Here is a 16,505-nt window from a genome sequence, read left to right as displayed (position 1 = left end):
ACTCTTCTATCAGCAGTTCATGTTACGTAAATGGAGGAATTATAAAAGATGAAACAGCTCATCACATGCACCTCAGTAGTTTTGAGGTTTGGTGGGTTCAGTATTTCAAACTTACAAACCACATTTAGCACTTTTTAGTATATAAGACAACTTAGATACATGATTGGCACATTTCAGTATGAGTATCCTTAACTAAACTAAACTAAAAGACACCATCTGACCCCTTGGCACTCTTGTTTGTGTGTTTTGGTCCATACTGGACTTAATCTCTTTTCATTGCATGAAAACTATAAGGTCTGGAGTCTGTGTATAGAGTCTTTAGGACCCCCTTATGGGTGCAACACCTGCTTTTCATGTAATAGTAGGTGAGTTCACAGAACAGAGTCCCTGTCATAACTTAACACTAAAAGTCCAAATGAGTCCACTACTACTTAACACAGACTGTTAATGTTCATTTTTCATTTATACTCCACCTCACATTTTATGCAGCAGACGTGAAGCCACGTCGTGGCGCGGACTCACTGTACTCCAGAGTAATCCGAGCAGAGATTTCCATCAAATACTGCTCAGCGGGAAATAACCATTAAACAAAACGGCCTTATCACCCTCTTGCAGGTAGTGTCTTTAATTAACTCCGCTGCGCCTCCACTCTTCAGACGCTCAAAGTCGGGGGGCGTTAAGACCCAGCAGAGGAACAATAGTGAACATCTGTCGCCTCGGTCTCCACTGTATGAATTGCGCCTGGGCTCCGGTCTGAACACAGACGGGCAGCGGCAGGCGGGCTGGCACGGTGCGGACGGACTGGATGCGAACCGATGACGCTGGACCATGAGACCAAGTGGACTCGGACGCGCTGAGCCGCAGCGATAAGACAGCGCGCCGCAAAATGAAGACACCCATGGTAAAGGTTTCTGCCGTGTAACCCTTTTAGGCAACTGTTTGTGCTGGCTTTCTAATCTGGTGTTGAAGTGCGCTCCAGCAGCCGTAGCAGCTGATGCGCGGACACTGTCGGATCAAAAGATTAGGGTCTAAACAATAGGCGTCCAGCTGCGCGCACTGGTTGGCACTGGAGCTTTTTCCTATAATAACACAGCGCGTCGGTTTCACTGCCTTTAATGCAAATGTTTACATTTATTTTAAAAAGTGCTTAGAATTTAATGATTTCAGTTTTGATTAAACTGCAAATCGAGTTTGGAGAACTGTGAAATAAGAACTAGATCCACACAACAGTCAAAAGTAGCGCCACGAAAACAAATCAAAAGTGTCCTGAGCTGCTTTGCATCAGCTGAGACTGTTGCTCCTCTGGACACGAGGTCAGGATATCGACGTGCACTTGATGTTTTATAGCTTTCTGGCTTGATGCGTCCTCAGAGGTGTGGCACTTTTTGTAAATCACTCCTGTGCATCAAAATGCATGCGCACTAGTAAAGATGATCAATAAAGCCTGGCATCTTGTCAATGTCATGATTAAATCAAGTCGATAAGAGCTGTTTGGTTTTTGTTTTTTTTTTTTGTAAGTTTGGGTTGCACGTGACTTGAATTGCAGGAAGTTGTTGTTTCATTGACAACTCGGCTGCAGGAGGATGGAGACCGTCGCTGCCTGTCATCTGCTGTCAAGCCCGTAGGTGCAACTTAAAGTCAGTTCAGTGCAACAGGACTAATTTGTCAGCATCTGCTTGTGTCTTTGTGTCAGCGCCATGGGGTAGCCGTGCTTCTCGTGCTTCTCCTCTGCGCCAGCTTGTTCCTCGTGTACAACAGCAGCTTCAACAGCGCTTCCAGGGACGCAAACGACACGCGCGTCCGGCGGCATGAACAGCTGCGGCGGCCCCACTGAAGCCTCCGTGAGGGTGGCCAAGCCTCACCCCCCGGTTCTCCAGGGATACAGTGGCATCATCGACCATAAGGTAAACAGATGTAGCTGTGCACGTCTTCTGTGAGGTAGGAAACGGCTTCAGATGTTTGACTAATGCAGTGCAGAGCAGGAATCAGAGTGTTTGGGAATAAAGACGCACATTTTCTCCCATTAGGAACACATTTGTGCACTGCGTCTTCACTTCCTCCACCTGGAACACACCTTAACGAACACAGACACACACCTTTCCTTTTGTTTAATGACCAGCAGTCCTCAATCTGCACAGCTCTCAGGGAGAGAGAGGCCTCCCCCCCTTGTCATTTATCACAATTTTCTCCAGCACAGTGTTGCGCCACACTCAATACCCACCTGTCGTTACTAATAACAGCTTAGGCTGCAAATGAAATCCTTGGCTGCATTCTTGTGCTCTAATTGATAAACCCAGGAGACCTGCAGCTAGGTGAACCCTGACGTCATTCTATCGGTGTATTGACTTCCACCTATTTACCAGACCAGGAGAAAACAATCAATGTGAGGACTGGGGAGTGAAGGTGCTGCAAATAAAGCGTGCCCACCTTGTGAAGACCTCTTGCAGTTTGGAAGACTGGTGTTGGGGCAGTTTGTGTAGTGGTCTGTGTCACCGACCCAAATGATGGATGCATCGTTTCTCTAATCATTTGCTACGAGGTGTTAAATTATTATGAGACAGGACTTCCCATAAACAGACATGTAACGCATCCGGCATCCCACTTGCATACAAGCGGAGACAATGTGAGCATAAAAGATGTTGATTTGTGTTTCTTTGGAGTCATTTTACATCTGTCTTTATTAGCTTTGCATGTCTTTGTAGCTGTACAGTGTCTGTCTGTGCTTGTTTGTTGCTCTGTAGTCATGTCTTTGTGTAAACTAAGAAAGAAGCAGAAGAGTCGCTTCAAACGTGGGGTTGTGTATCGCTAGGCTCTGTCAGTAATCCATCTATGGTAAGAGTGACAGCAGTGCCACCTCTTTTCTAGAAGGGTATCTGTTGGCTGCAGGAAAACATGCTTTAAGTCATCAGATTATGTCACAGGATTTGCATATGAGTAATTTGACATCTTCTCCCCCGCTGTTGTTGTGTACACGAGACACAAGCAGCATGAACACATATCAGCTGGACCAATTTGGATGTTAACATATTGCTCATGAGCATCAGAAAAAAAAATAAGGCTGGTTGGTAAATGAACACCAGGAGCTCTGAAGAGTCACTTAATCTTCAGACAGAGTAATGCAAGTTGGCAACAGAAGATGGAACTATTATTCATTACAAGAAGTCCCACTGGTACAGAAACCAGCATGTGTGAAACCTGTAATGTCGGCTCAGGAGAAAAGCTGCTCGTCTGTCCACTATCCCTTTTCAAGTCACTCAGTTATGTAGGAAATATATGTTGATAACCTTTTATGTGTACACTGTGAATCCATACTTAGTTTGTGCATGAAGTCACGGGGACCTAAATTATCTTTGTAACTATATTAGTTTCATGGTTTTCCCTTAGTCAGGATCATTATCAGTTATCATGACATCTCACCATCTGCAGTCTGGGAGTTTGGTGATGATACTAAAACACAATGAAGCCTCACAGTCGTAGTTTTTCCTTTGTTTCCACCTGTAACTAGAAGGAAACATTAAAATTGCAGCTGACATTTTTCTTACGCTTTAAAACGTTTGCCGTGTTCTCGTTTAGTGTTGACTTCTGCTCTTCTACATTTATCCATCCACATCAATCTATAAGTAGAATTTTGAGTTGTCATAAGGTTGAAAAACATGTTTTGTAACGACGGGTTTCTTTTTCACTTTTTATGAAAGATAGTAGAGATTTGACAGGAAATGAGAGAGGAGAGGAGGATGTGGATTGACATGCAACGAAGATTTCTGGCTGGACACAAACCAGGGATTTTATGAATCATGGCTGCTGGCACCTAAGCTACGACGAGACCCTGAAAATAGAGGGTGTTTAGCTCTGTTTGGGTGTGAAGACTTGTTTTTTAGAATAAGGTTAGAATTCAGATTGGTTAGGCTCAGGTAAGGTTTACTGTCTGCATGAAAACAATGACAAGTTATGCACTCTTAAGCATTTTCCTTAAGTGATAACCTGCACCAATCACTAATTGGTTAATTATGAAGTTAAAAAGTACAGTGTTCTTTAGTAAAATTTTGTTTAAGAAACGGTAAATTAGAAATTTAAAGATTAATTTAAACACATAATACTATGCTGCAGAACGTGCAGGCTTCGTTTTAGAGTGCTAGATCTGACAAATTACACAGTATTTACTGTACAAAGGTGTCACTTAAACAGGTGGTCGCTTTTGTGTGTCGATGTTGTTGAAGCACGTTTAATCAAATTATCTTAAGCTTGTCTTAAACTCTAGCTCCAGTTCTGACGTGCAGGACAACAGGGAAGCTGCTGGAAACCAACTGTCTGCTGTGGTGTTCATCCACACAACTTCACAGTGCAGAGACTACAAAGATACTCCGTCTTCTCCTTATGTCACTTTATAAATTAAAGCCCTTATAGGTGGTCAGCTAATATATGTAACTCCATCTCACAACCAGGATGAAGTACATTGAAGTACAGTTACTGATAACCTCACTTCCTCATCTTATATCTTGTACACTACTACACTAGTATGCATAAATATTCTATGCATGAGTATTTCTCTTCATGTCACCTCCCACAATGGAGGATATGTGGCCTTTAGTCACATTTTATCAATGAGAACTCTACTATTAGTATAAATATGATAAGTACAAATATGTGTAGTTGTGCAGTGCATTGCAGAATTATGACATTTTACATGCATTCAGCTGTGTTTTCGCTTCTGGATAATTTGATTTAGATAATTGGTTTAAGCTGGGGATTTTCACAGCCTGTTTGCCTCTTGATGCATTAATGGACAATGCCGTAATGTTCTCAAAGCTTTGTGTAGTGCAGTGCAGTTGCTGTACCCAGATCTCAGTAATTTACTTGGTGCGTGGTTGCAGAGATTTGTATCACCAGGACTCATGCTCATAAACAAAATGTTCCTTTAAGTGTGAAATCTTTTAATAGTGTAAATTAGTTTTTTAGAAATATGGGAGTGTATCACTAATCATGTCTGATACAGAACATTAAAATCTATTTAATATTTATCAGTAGCTGTATAAGTTTTGGTCTCTGAATCGGAATGAATGCACAACAAAGTCATGTATGTCTCCCAGAACTTGAGTGGCACACTAATAAATATGCAATGAGCGAGTCAGATTTTAAGACAGCTGATGAAGCACGCAGCTGCATATTTTTTTTCCCACTGCCTGAAATGCCAATATTCAGTGACCGTGTACATTTTTGATTTGATGAGGATTTGTCTGTAATGCGTCAGTAAACCCAGCTATGGATGAGAATTGATTTTCTCCTACTGATGGGAGCAGCCAAGCATCGTAAGTAAACCGCCAATTTATTTTTTGTGTTGGCTATAAACTTATTGACATTTTAGTGACAAGGGACATCAATTAGAGCCATGGCTCCAAAGAATATCATTCATGCTTCTTCAAACCTGCTATTATGTCACATTCTTCCACCACAAACTGCAATGAATACTTTATGATTCAAACGCGCTTTGCTTCTGCAGAACGTGGCAGTGAATAATGCACTGCAACCTCAAAATACTTAGCAATCAATTTTCTGGGCCATTGTGTTCTTCCTGCTGTTTGACAACATGGATGGTTTTCTCTCTATGCATTGAGAAGTGAGAAGTTGTTGGCCTTGCCATGCATTTGTTTTTCTGCAGTGCAATGATTGGTATTTGGAAAAAACCCTCTGACAAGAACATTTGTCTTCTTCATCTTTGCTTGCTGACCTCTCTGCCATATTGATCTTTCCAAGATATCAGCTGGCTGGCACGCAGGGTGCAGTGCCAGTCAGCCTTTGACCATTTCACTTTATCTTCCACCAGAGTATTAAACTCATCACAACCCAGAAAACATTTTGAAGCCTATAGGTTTTCTTCAGACTTTTGGCCAAGATGCTGAAACATTTTCCACAGTGTTAAAAAAAAGATTCTCATCAGGTAGTGAACCAAACTTTAGGAATTTTTTACAGACTGTATTTATACATTAGTTTTTCATACCAAGAATTTGTAATGCAACATTTTGATTTAGGTTGGAATGAAAGGTAATTTATTTCTAGCTATGCAGCAGCATTGCTTTTCTTGGACTTGTGTTGTGATGGAGTGAGATGAGATAAGGAAGCAAAGACAGAAACTTAGGAAAGCAATGAAAAAAGGGTAGAAATTCTTTTAAGGTGAGGATGGAAAGAGTGAGAGAACAGAAAAAAACTAGGAAAGGGTAATGGCACAGTGAATGATAAAAGAGGATACAGGTCCCAGGAATAGTTCATTCTGAAAAAATGAGACGAGAGAGAAGAGGCAGGCAGAAACGGCCTCGAGTGAAATCCAGTGGGGTTTTCCTTTTTCTGAGCACTATCCAGCTTTTTATTTTCTCAGAGAGGAGAAAGAGGAGGAGGAGGAGGAGGACGGGAAACCACTCTCGCTTGTCTCTCTGTGGAGATGGGAGGAGAGGCTGCATAACCACCTGCCTCTCATTGCTTCTCTGACACCAGAATCATGCAGATTCCTAACTGATATCCTGTATGTCAGGTGGAGACGAAGTAATGGAGGGGATTTCGGTGCAGACGAGAATGAGCAACCTTATCAAATATGAGGGGCACCCTGATGTCGTGCCGGAGAGGAATGGGCTGACTTTTCTTGTCTAACGAGACACAGGTTTTTTTTTTTTTTTTTATTCTTCAGATGATCAAAAGCCAAGCCTTCTGCTTCTTAACAAAGCCTAAGAGTCTGCAGCCTAGCAGCTCTGTGAGACGGACTTAAAAGAGCACTCCATTGATTTAAGACAGCACTCGTACAGTTTAAAAACATAAGGCTCAAAATTGAGCCTTATTTTTTTTGGCGTTACCTGCAATGCAACACAACCACCAATAATTCTCTTAGCAATTCTTAGGTGTGTTATGCTAAAACCAGCTAATGTACCCTTGTACTGTCAGTCCCAAGCTGAGATGGGGAGCTTGCTACAAAGGCCTGAAAACTTCACTTCTCCACACATGATGAGTTATTTTTCATTTTCATCTTTTTAGTTTTTAGTGCCAACTGGTCAGATTATATTACACAAACATTTATACTTGTACTCACGAGTGGTAACACAATATGTATCTGCAACATCCCCATGTCGAGGGGAAAATTAGTCCATGCTATAAGTTCTGACACATTTCCGTCTGGACTTGTGTGATGGATGCTAAACCTAGAATCGAACTCCTTAAAAAATACTGCAAACCTGTTGTGCAGCTGTATAAAATCCCACTGAGATGACACAAGACATTTACAAAGCAGATTCTCCCTTGCAAACTGTGGACAGAGTCAGTTTTATCTGGGCTGGAACTACTCTGTGAATAGGTACACTTTGCTTGAAGGCATGAGCCAAGGAGAATGATGCCATCTGTGCCAAGGAGACATGACAAGGCATCCTTCTCCCAACCACAGCTTTAGTGACAGCTGGAGAAGTGAGATGTTTAATATTTCATCTCAGACAACCACATCTTCAGTGGTTTTCTCCAACCAACAAAGCCATTTTTTACTGTTCATTAGGATTTTGCTCAGCAATCAGCCAGCTGGATAGCAACACAGAAAACTCCCCAATTACGCCATTATTGCAAAGGACTTTGTAGTCATTTTATGCGAACTAATGGCGTTTGTGAAGTCTGCTGGGCTGCGTGTGTGTCTGTGCATAAAGTTGTGTGTGCTTGAGGTCTGTCTCTCTTTATGCTTTGTACCATTTGGAGTTTTTAAATTACAACCCAGACTGTTTGAAACATTAGTGAAAGATAACCAGTATTTTTATGCACAGACCTTGTTAGAATGCTAAAGCTGCTCGGTTCTGACTGAAGAGAACAGAACAGTACTTTTGTTATGCCACAGTGGTCCCAACTGGGCTATAGTCTTGGATTTCAACTTATCTCCAGTGCATTCTGCTCTCGCCAAACATAACACAGCTTCAGGCTCTTTCCGACGCAAGCCTGGAAAGCAATTATGGATGAAGGTGGGAGAGGTGGGACGCTGCCTCTCGATAAGCATTCCCTAGACAGAGTAATCTCACACTCAGTGCCTTTTGGCATTCTGTGGTTAGGGAATCACTGGTGAAGTCATACATTTTCAACTTAAAGGAAGTGGAGAGGATTTTTTTTAGATGCCATCACAAGCTGAATGGTGATTTCATGCTTCTCTGTGTTTTAACCTTTGGTGTTTGGTAAGCTTTAATCTGTGGGGCGCCTTTCTTGCTTTTGTTTGGCCCCTGAGAGACCTGTGAAGGATCTGAAAAGGTTAAACTATGATAAATGGATGATACCTTTTGGCACAACATCAGGGGATAGATGATGGGCTGCTGCTACCTTCTCTCGCTGAGGGTGAATGCAAAGAGATGGTTGGCAGGAAACATTGCAATAAAACCCAATTTTTCTGCTTTTCTTTCCTGTGGCTCCACAGACATATGAGGCCAGCTACATTACTCAGCTCTTTAGCTGTGATTAATGAGTGTGCCGTCCATAGTGGGAGAGAGGAATGATCAAATTGTTATTTGTATTGTTTGCCAAGGAATGCCAGGGTTATTAATTATGGAGAACTGGGGTTTGCCGAATCAAAAATAAAAAAGCAAAAGAGCAAAGGAGGAGTATTAAAAGTTTTTATTTTTTGTAAAACAGGAAGTGACAAAGGTTGTTTAGGAACCTGAGCACCAGAGGACCATGCAGACAGAAACAGCCTGCTGTGGCCTTGTAGTGCTTTGCTGATGTGACTTTAAATTGCTGCCTGTACCAAGTTGTCTGCCTTCAGTCAAAACACTCCCCGTTACAGAGCGGACTTTGATCTATATCCCATCATCCCCCTCTATTGAGCAGACAGTGTCATGGTTATTCATCTAAGGTTTTTTGGTCTCGCACTCTCACTGACGAGCCTACTGATTACACCTCCAGAGGTGATGAGGAGTAAGCATTTTTCCTGGATGCAAACAGAGCTGCCACCACTTCCTATTCCTTCCTCTCTACAGGGACTCTACATTCAGGTTTCAGGTTATATCAACAGCAGGGTCTGTCAAGGGAACCTAAATCTCGGTAGTGTAAAACAGATCCTGCAGTAGTAGTTGTAGTCCAAAGAATTCTCTGTACCTGTCCGGGACTGAACCATCACTGTATACCCATCCACAGTTAGGGTGGGATTATATATGTGCACAACTGTTGGTGCATTGTCAGTTTAAAAGTGTGCAAGATAAGACAGCAGATTGAAAAGCCAGCTGTGATAAAGAGGGGACGTGCATAATATTGTTTTAACATGGAGTTAATAGCGCACATTCTCCTGGTCAGCCAGAAAGCTGTGAGGGAGATGGGGGTTCCTCGAAGAAGCACTTTAGCCACTTCATGCATCCAGTGCAGATTGCATATCTATCTGATCTCTACATATAAATGCAGTGACAAAGCATTCAAGGAACATTTACAGCCAATTACTCAAGCTAGCTGCGAAAGTGTGACTGCGTGCGTCTTTTCAAAATGCATACATCATTTTTAGTCCACCCAAGTGTAACTACATCAGTAAGCGTTCACTGAAAGTGGCCTTTCTCAAGGACTGCCCGCTGCGTGAACAGCCTTGTATAATAGAATGATAACACAGAAGTTGTACTGAACTGTTGCCGCATTTGATTCCTGATCAGAACAACTGTCTGTTTTCTGCATTCTTGCAAGTTGTCTATGTTTGTATTAGGTTATTGAAACCTGGTTACTGCCTTGGACGAGTTCAGCTTAATGTGTCCCAGCCCGATTCTGCTATTTAAAGTTTCTTCTCTTCTTCCATTTCCCTTTTCTGTGCTTTCTTTTGGATTTGGTGTAACTGCCTTCCTTTTTTATGTCCTATATATATATAGGACATAAAACCTTTCCAGTTATTTTTTAACTTCATTCCAAATTGACGACGTTACTTACTAGTTTGTGTTTGCTTTTTTGCAGAATGATCTACTGCTTCATTCCCTTGTACCCCTGAATTAGCTGTCACCCATAGGAACTGCACACTATTCCTAGACCAGACTGAAACCAAACTGCTAAATTAGACAAGATATTCTTATTCTGATGCTTTTGGCAGTTACTTAAACAACTTCAGGGGTATTACCCCCCTCCCTCTGGACTGGAGTAAGATGGACCCTGATTGGCATGTAGCCTGGGAAAACCAAGACGGACACAATCAGAGTTATGATATAAACGGCACAGGCTATAGGTGACTATCAGCACACTCAGCTGCCAGCTGGGCAACAGTGTGTAAATGAAAGACTATTAAACCACATCTGGATTTGCATGCTGCGGTCACATTTTATTAGATGGATGGTAGAGATCAAAAAGATTGACATGTTAATAACTTGCAAGCATTGATCAGGATGGCTGCGTGATTATAGAGTTGGACATTGTGCGCTGACAGTGTAACAGCATATCCATCACATCAGGGTTTAATTACACAGAACGTTGTGTTTGGCTGATGTGTGATGTCCATGTTTGATTTTTGGAAACATAATATTAGTCAGATATATATCAGTGCTATTATATTAGAAAAATCGGAGTTTCTGTTCCTAATCATGTGTTGTGCTGTGAGTGGGAATCTCATAATTACGATAATTCTCACCAAACACAAACGCAGCATATGACTTTAGTTATTTTCCATTACTTTTCCGCTTTTTTCCAAAGCTGCTGCACGTAGCAAAGGAAGGAGAATAAAATGAAAGTTTCTGTTTTGTTGAATCAATAAACAGGCTGCAGAATACTTATTTAGCAGATATAAGACCAGCTGTGCCACCGCGACTAAAAATTTGGATTGGAGGTAAAAGATCTGTTGGCAAAAATTCTTCTATCACTTCTCTGATAACACACTGTCTCCATTACTGTCGCCAAAGCAGAGGTGTTAGTGTGACTCTGCAGTGGAAACGGACGGTAGAGGAAAGAGCCATTCGAGGAGTGTGGAGGATAGAATTTGTCCCTACAGCTCTGCCTGTTTTCACACTTGTGCACACCTTGTCAATCATTGTGGAAGACGGACGTGACTGTTGGTTTATTTGTTCCAGAAAGTTAGAAAAATTGGAGCGTTTCACCATGTTACATCCAAACACTTGTGAGAAAGTAGATTTTGATGCACTTGAGATATATATATATATATATATATATCTCAATCTCACCATGCTGGACGAATGAGGGATTCAGACTTTAACTTTATTGAGATCTTGGACAAGCCACAGCAGTAGCAAGTGGGTCACAGTGACATGTAGGCCAACGCTGGAAGTTTCCATGATTGTGAATACAACTGAATTGATTTTAGGCAGGCATGCACCGGGTGTAGTTGATATGGTCTCACTAGCTCAACACAATCTCATCATAAACAGCTCTGCAACTCTATTTCCTGCAGATAAAAATAGAATGTTACTGATAATTGTATATTTAATCATGTAATTTCTTTCCCCAAAGACAGCAGTGTTGTTCAGTCTCACTGTGGGGAGGTTTAATTACAGCCACAAGGAAACCAACACAACATGTTGGCAAAAAATAGTAAGAAAAGGCTTCTTTACTTTGCTCCTAGTAGCATTTAAAAGCATTATGTGATTAACTTGAATGCACAGTGTTAATTCACGCAATAAAACAACCTCGAACAGGTACGGTATCTCTTCTGTCCCCCATTGTCATTTTTGGGAGCTGCACAACAAAATTAACTTGTGCTGAACAAATAACAGATTAAATTTACAGCCTGACAGCTTCTTTGTAGTATGAATGCATGTTTGTGCTTTGAGATAATAGGAAATAAGCGAGTGGGATACGCGCTTATTATAAGCCAGTCGACAGGTTACTTTTAAAAAAACTTTGGATTTAACATAATGAAATAAATTAGATGCATCTTTTGTCGACAATGCAAAAGCAATCACATACATAAAAAATAAATCATGCCGACAGGGATTAACTACTTGTTTCGAAAGCAACTCAATTTGTCAGAAGATTGTTTTCACTAGTCATTTGAAATTTCTGCCTCATCTTAAACTTGAGTTATTTTCCAGGAGACTAAACAATTTGTATGAATGAATTTGCTTTACTGTAGAGTCTGTTTAGAGCCTAGAAGTGGTTTTCAGAAACCCAAAGTTCCTCCGACATAACTGTGGGTGCCTTGAAAATCACTTTTTGAGTTTGTCAAGAGGAAAAAAAAAAGTTTGGGAATAAAATGACTGAAAACATTCTTGATTGTCTCTTTTACACTGAAGAAGAATGATGTGAAGACAGCTGGCTACAGCTAATAAAATTAACAGATGCAGAGGCTCATTTCAGAGATGCAAAATACTATCTGTCTATTTATGAGCTGAAGATGACTCCATTTTCTCGCCTCGTAATCACAGCTTTAATTCTTCCATCATCATCTCATCAATAATGCAGCATAAGCCTGGATGGTGATGATGATGGCATCAGATGCTCAGCTAATAACGGAGAGGAATGGGTATCGACTGCACAGACATTAATATCAGTTTTAATGGTTCTAAAACTTCATTCAGAGTTACAAACTTCACTCATAGAGCAGCTGGCAGACTATATAGAGGTGGATGATATCACTGAATTAGCACTGTGCATTCACGTTTTGTTACACTAGTAGCATAACGACATAATGCCGGGATCTGGTAATGCTACGCCGGCTCTTTTTTCTTTTTTAAACTCACACAAACATTTTATTGAATTTCTGGAGCTACAAAAAGCTTTATTAAACCTCATTTCACTGTTCTTAAAGAAGGACCTGAGCATTCAACATCACTGGAAACCTCCTTTGAGTAAAACTTTGAATGCAGTACTTTTACTTAAAAATAAATAATGTACACATTGTTGTATCGGTACCTTTACTTGGTAATGGTTCTAATTATTTTTCTTTCTCTCACTGTGGCTTTGTGATGCCCACTGGTCCTTCAGGGTGCACTAACATGACAAAGTGTGATCTGGGCTCATTAAAGGATGAAACGATGTGGGAGCACCTCCCCCGACAGAAGGCTGTTAGGATGCACGCATGCATTGTTTGTGTCTTTATGAATTCCTGCTAGACAGAATGCACTCAGGATTAGACTAATGAGCCCGGTGTTTGTGGGGGAGGCTCATCACCTTGGTGAAAAACGTGAACAAAAAAAAAAAAACAAACTCCAAGCATCCATTTAGTGATGTGAGTCAGACCCACACCTGCTGAGAGGAATAATTTCTTTCATTGTCAGCCTGTGTGAAAGTTACTCTCTCGCGTGTTCCTAATCATCAGCTTGGCTATTATCACATCTCAGGTGTATATCCATTAAGTAAATGAATAGGCATTACCTTGGTAATAAACATTAGCATTGTGATTCATTTCATTAGCATTTTTCTATTAAAAGTCAGAGTCTCTGGTAACACAGCAGAACATTGTATAAACAAGCCAATGTCTAAGTTCAACTTAGACATTGGGCTAATAATATTAATAATAATACAACTACTACTACTAATAATAATAATTTGCAATACTATGATCCTCTACTTGAGTAAATGTATAAATTACTGTGTGAAAATCGTACTTTAAGTATCAACACTAATTCTTCAGAAGCACGTCTCCTATGGATCACATTTTATAAATAACATTATTAGCATTGATGGATGAAAGTCTAAACAGCATTTTTGTTAGAGATGTGTGTTAATGAAGTGTTAATACAGAAATCTGCATTTATCTTTTTCTGTCAATCATTGCATCAGTTGTTCTCTTCGGGCCTTGAAACGTTGCTAAAATGAAAACATCCGATTCCTTTAGAGGGGAAATCCCTGTTTGGTGAAACTACCACTTATATACTACTTACTATTGATTTAGGAACGTTCAATACAACTGTGTAGAAATACTCCTGCATTCAAAATGTTTCACCAGAAGTAAAACTCGTGTTGTCAGTAAATCATACTTAAAGTACTCATTACATACTCTGACACTTTTCAGAATAATACACATTATATCATTGGTTTATACTCAGTGATGCATTTAATGTGCAGCTGGTAAAGGTGGAATGTAATCTATAATAAAACCTAATTTATTATATTATTAATCTGAGTCTGCAAAGTAATTACAGCTGTCATATAAATGCAGTGGAGAAGAAGAGTTTTCTCAGACGTGTAGCAAAGTTTCGTAGACTAGAAACTAGATTACAAGTACCTGAACTTGTACTTTATTGCACAGTGAAGTAAATGTACTTAGTTCCTTTCCTGCCACTGCATGCATGAGCAAAAAAAACCACACACACACAAGCATGGAGAGATTGAAAGACACATTCACGTGTCCTGCTTGCAAATATGAAATCTGTTGCCTCCTGGGAGATTCTTTCTGCTTGATGAGTGTTGTCACTGGCAGCTGGTGTTTTACACACACACACACACACACACACCCTTATACATACTCACACACACCCTTTTTCACTTACAGTGTCTCATTATCCTCTTTTCCAGCACATAATGGACACGCTCCAACTAGAATATTTACTATTGAAAAGGTTTTCAAAGGAAAACAGAGTCCCCCCTGCCACGTAGGGACGGTAGTATTGGTAATATATTATTGATGTCTTCTTTTTGTTTTTCTTGGGCTTGTTGTTATATTGCGAGAACACAACAGTAATTGCTCCTTTGGGACTTAACTCGACGGGATTTATTACACTGGCACTCTAAGATTTAACAGCCAGTCTCCAGTCTGGGAGAACTGCGTTTTTGCGTCGGTGTGAAAATTGCCTGTTTGCCCTTGTTCACAACAAACGTGTCATCTCAAGTTTGACTGTTAACAGTTCGCTTGAGTTCCATATTCAGATTTCTTCACGCTGTCCCTATCCGCACATATATTTGGCTCCATGCTAGGATTATGCTGCACCTTTTATCTTTCAGTTTCATTTTCAACTTGCTCGTGTGTAGAAAAGGGACTTTTGCAGTGCAGTGGCGGACGTGATGTGAAAATGAAATAGCTGCACACACCTTGCACTCAGACGTCTGAGTATCAAGTTATTACTCTCACCAGACTTCTCTTAACAAGATCATCTTCTCGTCATCGATTCACTTCATTGTTTACCACGCCGCGCTGGGCGATAACCATGCCTATCACTCCCAACAGCTGATCTAAGTGGATTATGTGAACATATCAGCCCGCCACATCAATAAGCAGTGTGACGACGGAGGCTGCTGGGGGCTCATGTGAAATCTCCCCCAACACAGAATTGACTTTAGGTGTGTGTGCGCACTCGGGAAGTGAAACCCTGCAGACGTTTTAATGATGGTTCAATGTTATCAGGAATCATAACTTTGATGCGGCAGCAAAGTACCAGAGTGTGTGTTTCAAACTTTTCCTCATCAAAGGATGCCCCTGAAATCCCTCCATGTCTCTCTGAAGGCCCTGCCCTACATTTCGTGGTCTCCAAAGTGCTTCTTTCTCTGACAGCCACTCCTTTTTCTTGCTCCTCTTTTTCATCTATCAGATTGCCTTTCATTTTCCTCCCCTCCTTTGCCCGCCCCTGTCTGTCATGGCCCCACTCTCCTTTCTCTCTCTTTGTCTTTCTGCCTCCTTCTCTCCTCCTAATGTCCCTCTGTCATTTCCTACTCCCACCCCTCTCCCCCACTCCATCTTCTCCACTCGCCACCTACTGCTGCAATTTCAAAGCAAAAAGGGGGAGAAGGAGAGATTCTTTGACCTGGTAAATTGCACCTCATCTTTTGTATTCATGCCAAGGCAATCATTCCTACGGGGATGTGCCTGTGTGGTCTACAGAGCAGTATTCATCTCTTCTCTTCTATCTGGGTGGAGGTTATAGGGACGGAAAATGGCTGCATCATTGTACGGTCTGTACCAGTCGCTATCAGGTTGATATGCAGCCAATTAAGGTAAAGGAATGTGTGTTGTAACAAGCTGCACCTCGATTGTCTCCACACTTCCAGTGGCTTTCTGGGTCCTATCTTTATAGCTAATAGAAACTAGAAACTAGAAACGAGAGGAGGCGTCGCTCTCTTCTCAGAGTGACCCGAACTGGATGAGGTGAGGTAGAAGAGGTGGAGCGGGTTCACTTTATATGTGGAAGTGAGAGAAAGACACAAGGTGCAGCATTGTTCTTTTCACCTTTTCGCGCAGTTGGTGAGGAGAGTTAAGGTTTAATGACACAGTTCTTCCTTCAGGGCAGAGTCGGGCTGCACACGAGCTGCAGAGTGTTTGGGATAGAAGGGCATCTTTGATAAGAGAGGCAGAGCACGGACTAGAGTGAGAAAGAGAAATCAAGCTGTGGATTCAGCGTAGGTGGTCACAATAATAGCACCACCTGTGTAATAAGATGAAGTCCACTGTAGCACGGTGTTGTTTTGAAAGTGACACCAAGTCATGCTGCAACTTTGTAGTTAATTTTTCTTTTTTTAAAATAAAACTAATTAAGTTAACTATTACTAGATAAGAGTGGTTACACCAGTTAGTGCTTCCCTTGAGGTTAATACATATGATCAGGATGTTAGTAAAACAGTTTTTATTTATTTGTGCATCATTTGTTCAGACGCTGTTA

The 16,505-nt window shown here is 41.1% G+C and overlaps 1 protein-coding gene across 1 annotated transcript in view; it reads left to right on the top strand.

Moving 5' to 3' along the window:
* The first annotated feature begins 782 nt into the window (after positions 1-782).
* Positions 783-16,505, top strand: part of st6galnac5a (ST6 (alpha-N-acetyl-neuraminyl-2,3-beta-galactosyl-1,3)-N-acetylgalactosaminide alpha-2,6-sialyltransferase 5a) — a 39,029-nt gene continuing 23,306 nt past the window's right edge. Inside the window, 3 exon segments of the mRNA XM_026375519.1 lie at positions 783-901; positions 1,694-1,825; positions 1,827-1,904. Of these exon segments, the coding sequence (XP_026231304.1) occupies positions 887-901; positions 1,694-1,825; positions 1,827-1,904 (225 nt within the window). The 5' untranslated portion in view covers positions 783-886.

This window comes from Anabas testudineus, chromosome 17 (genome assembly GCF_900324465.2).
Source record: "Anabas testudineus chromosome 17, fAnaTes1.2, whole genome shotgun sequence".
In the NCBI taxonomy this organism is placed as follows: domain Eukaryota; kingdom Metazoa; phylum Chordata; class Actinopteri; order Anabantiformes; family Anabantidae; genus Anabas; species Anabas testudineus.
The sequence above is the reverse complement of the archived record's forward strand: the minus strand, read 5'-3'. Positions and strand labels throughout refer to the sequence as shown.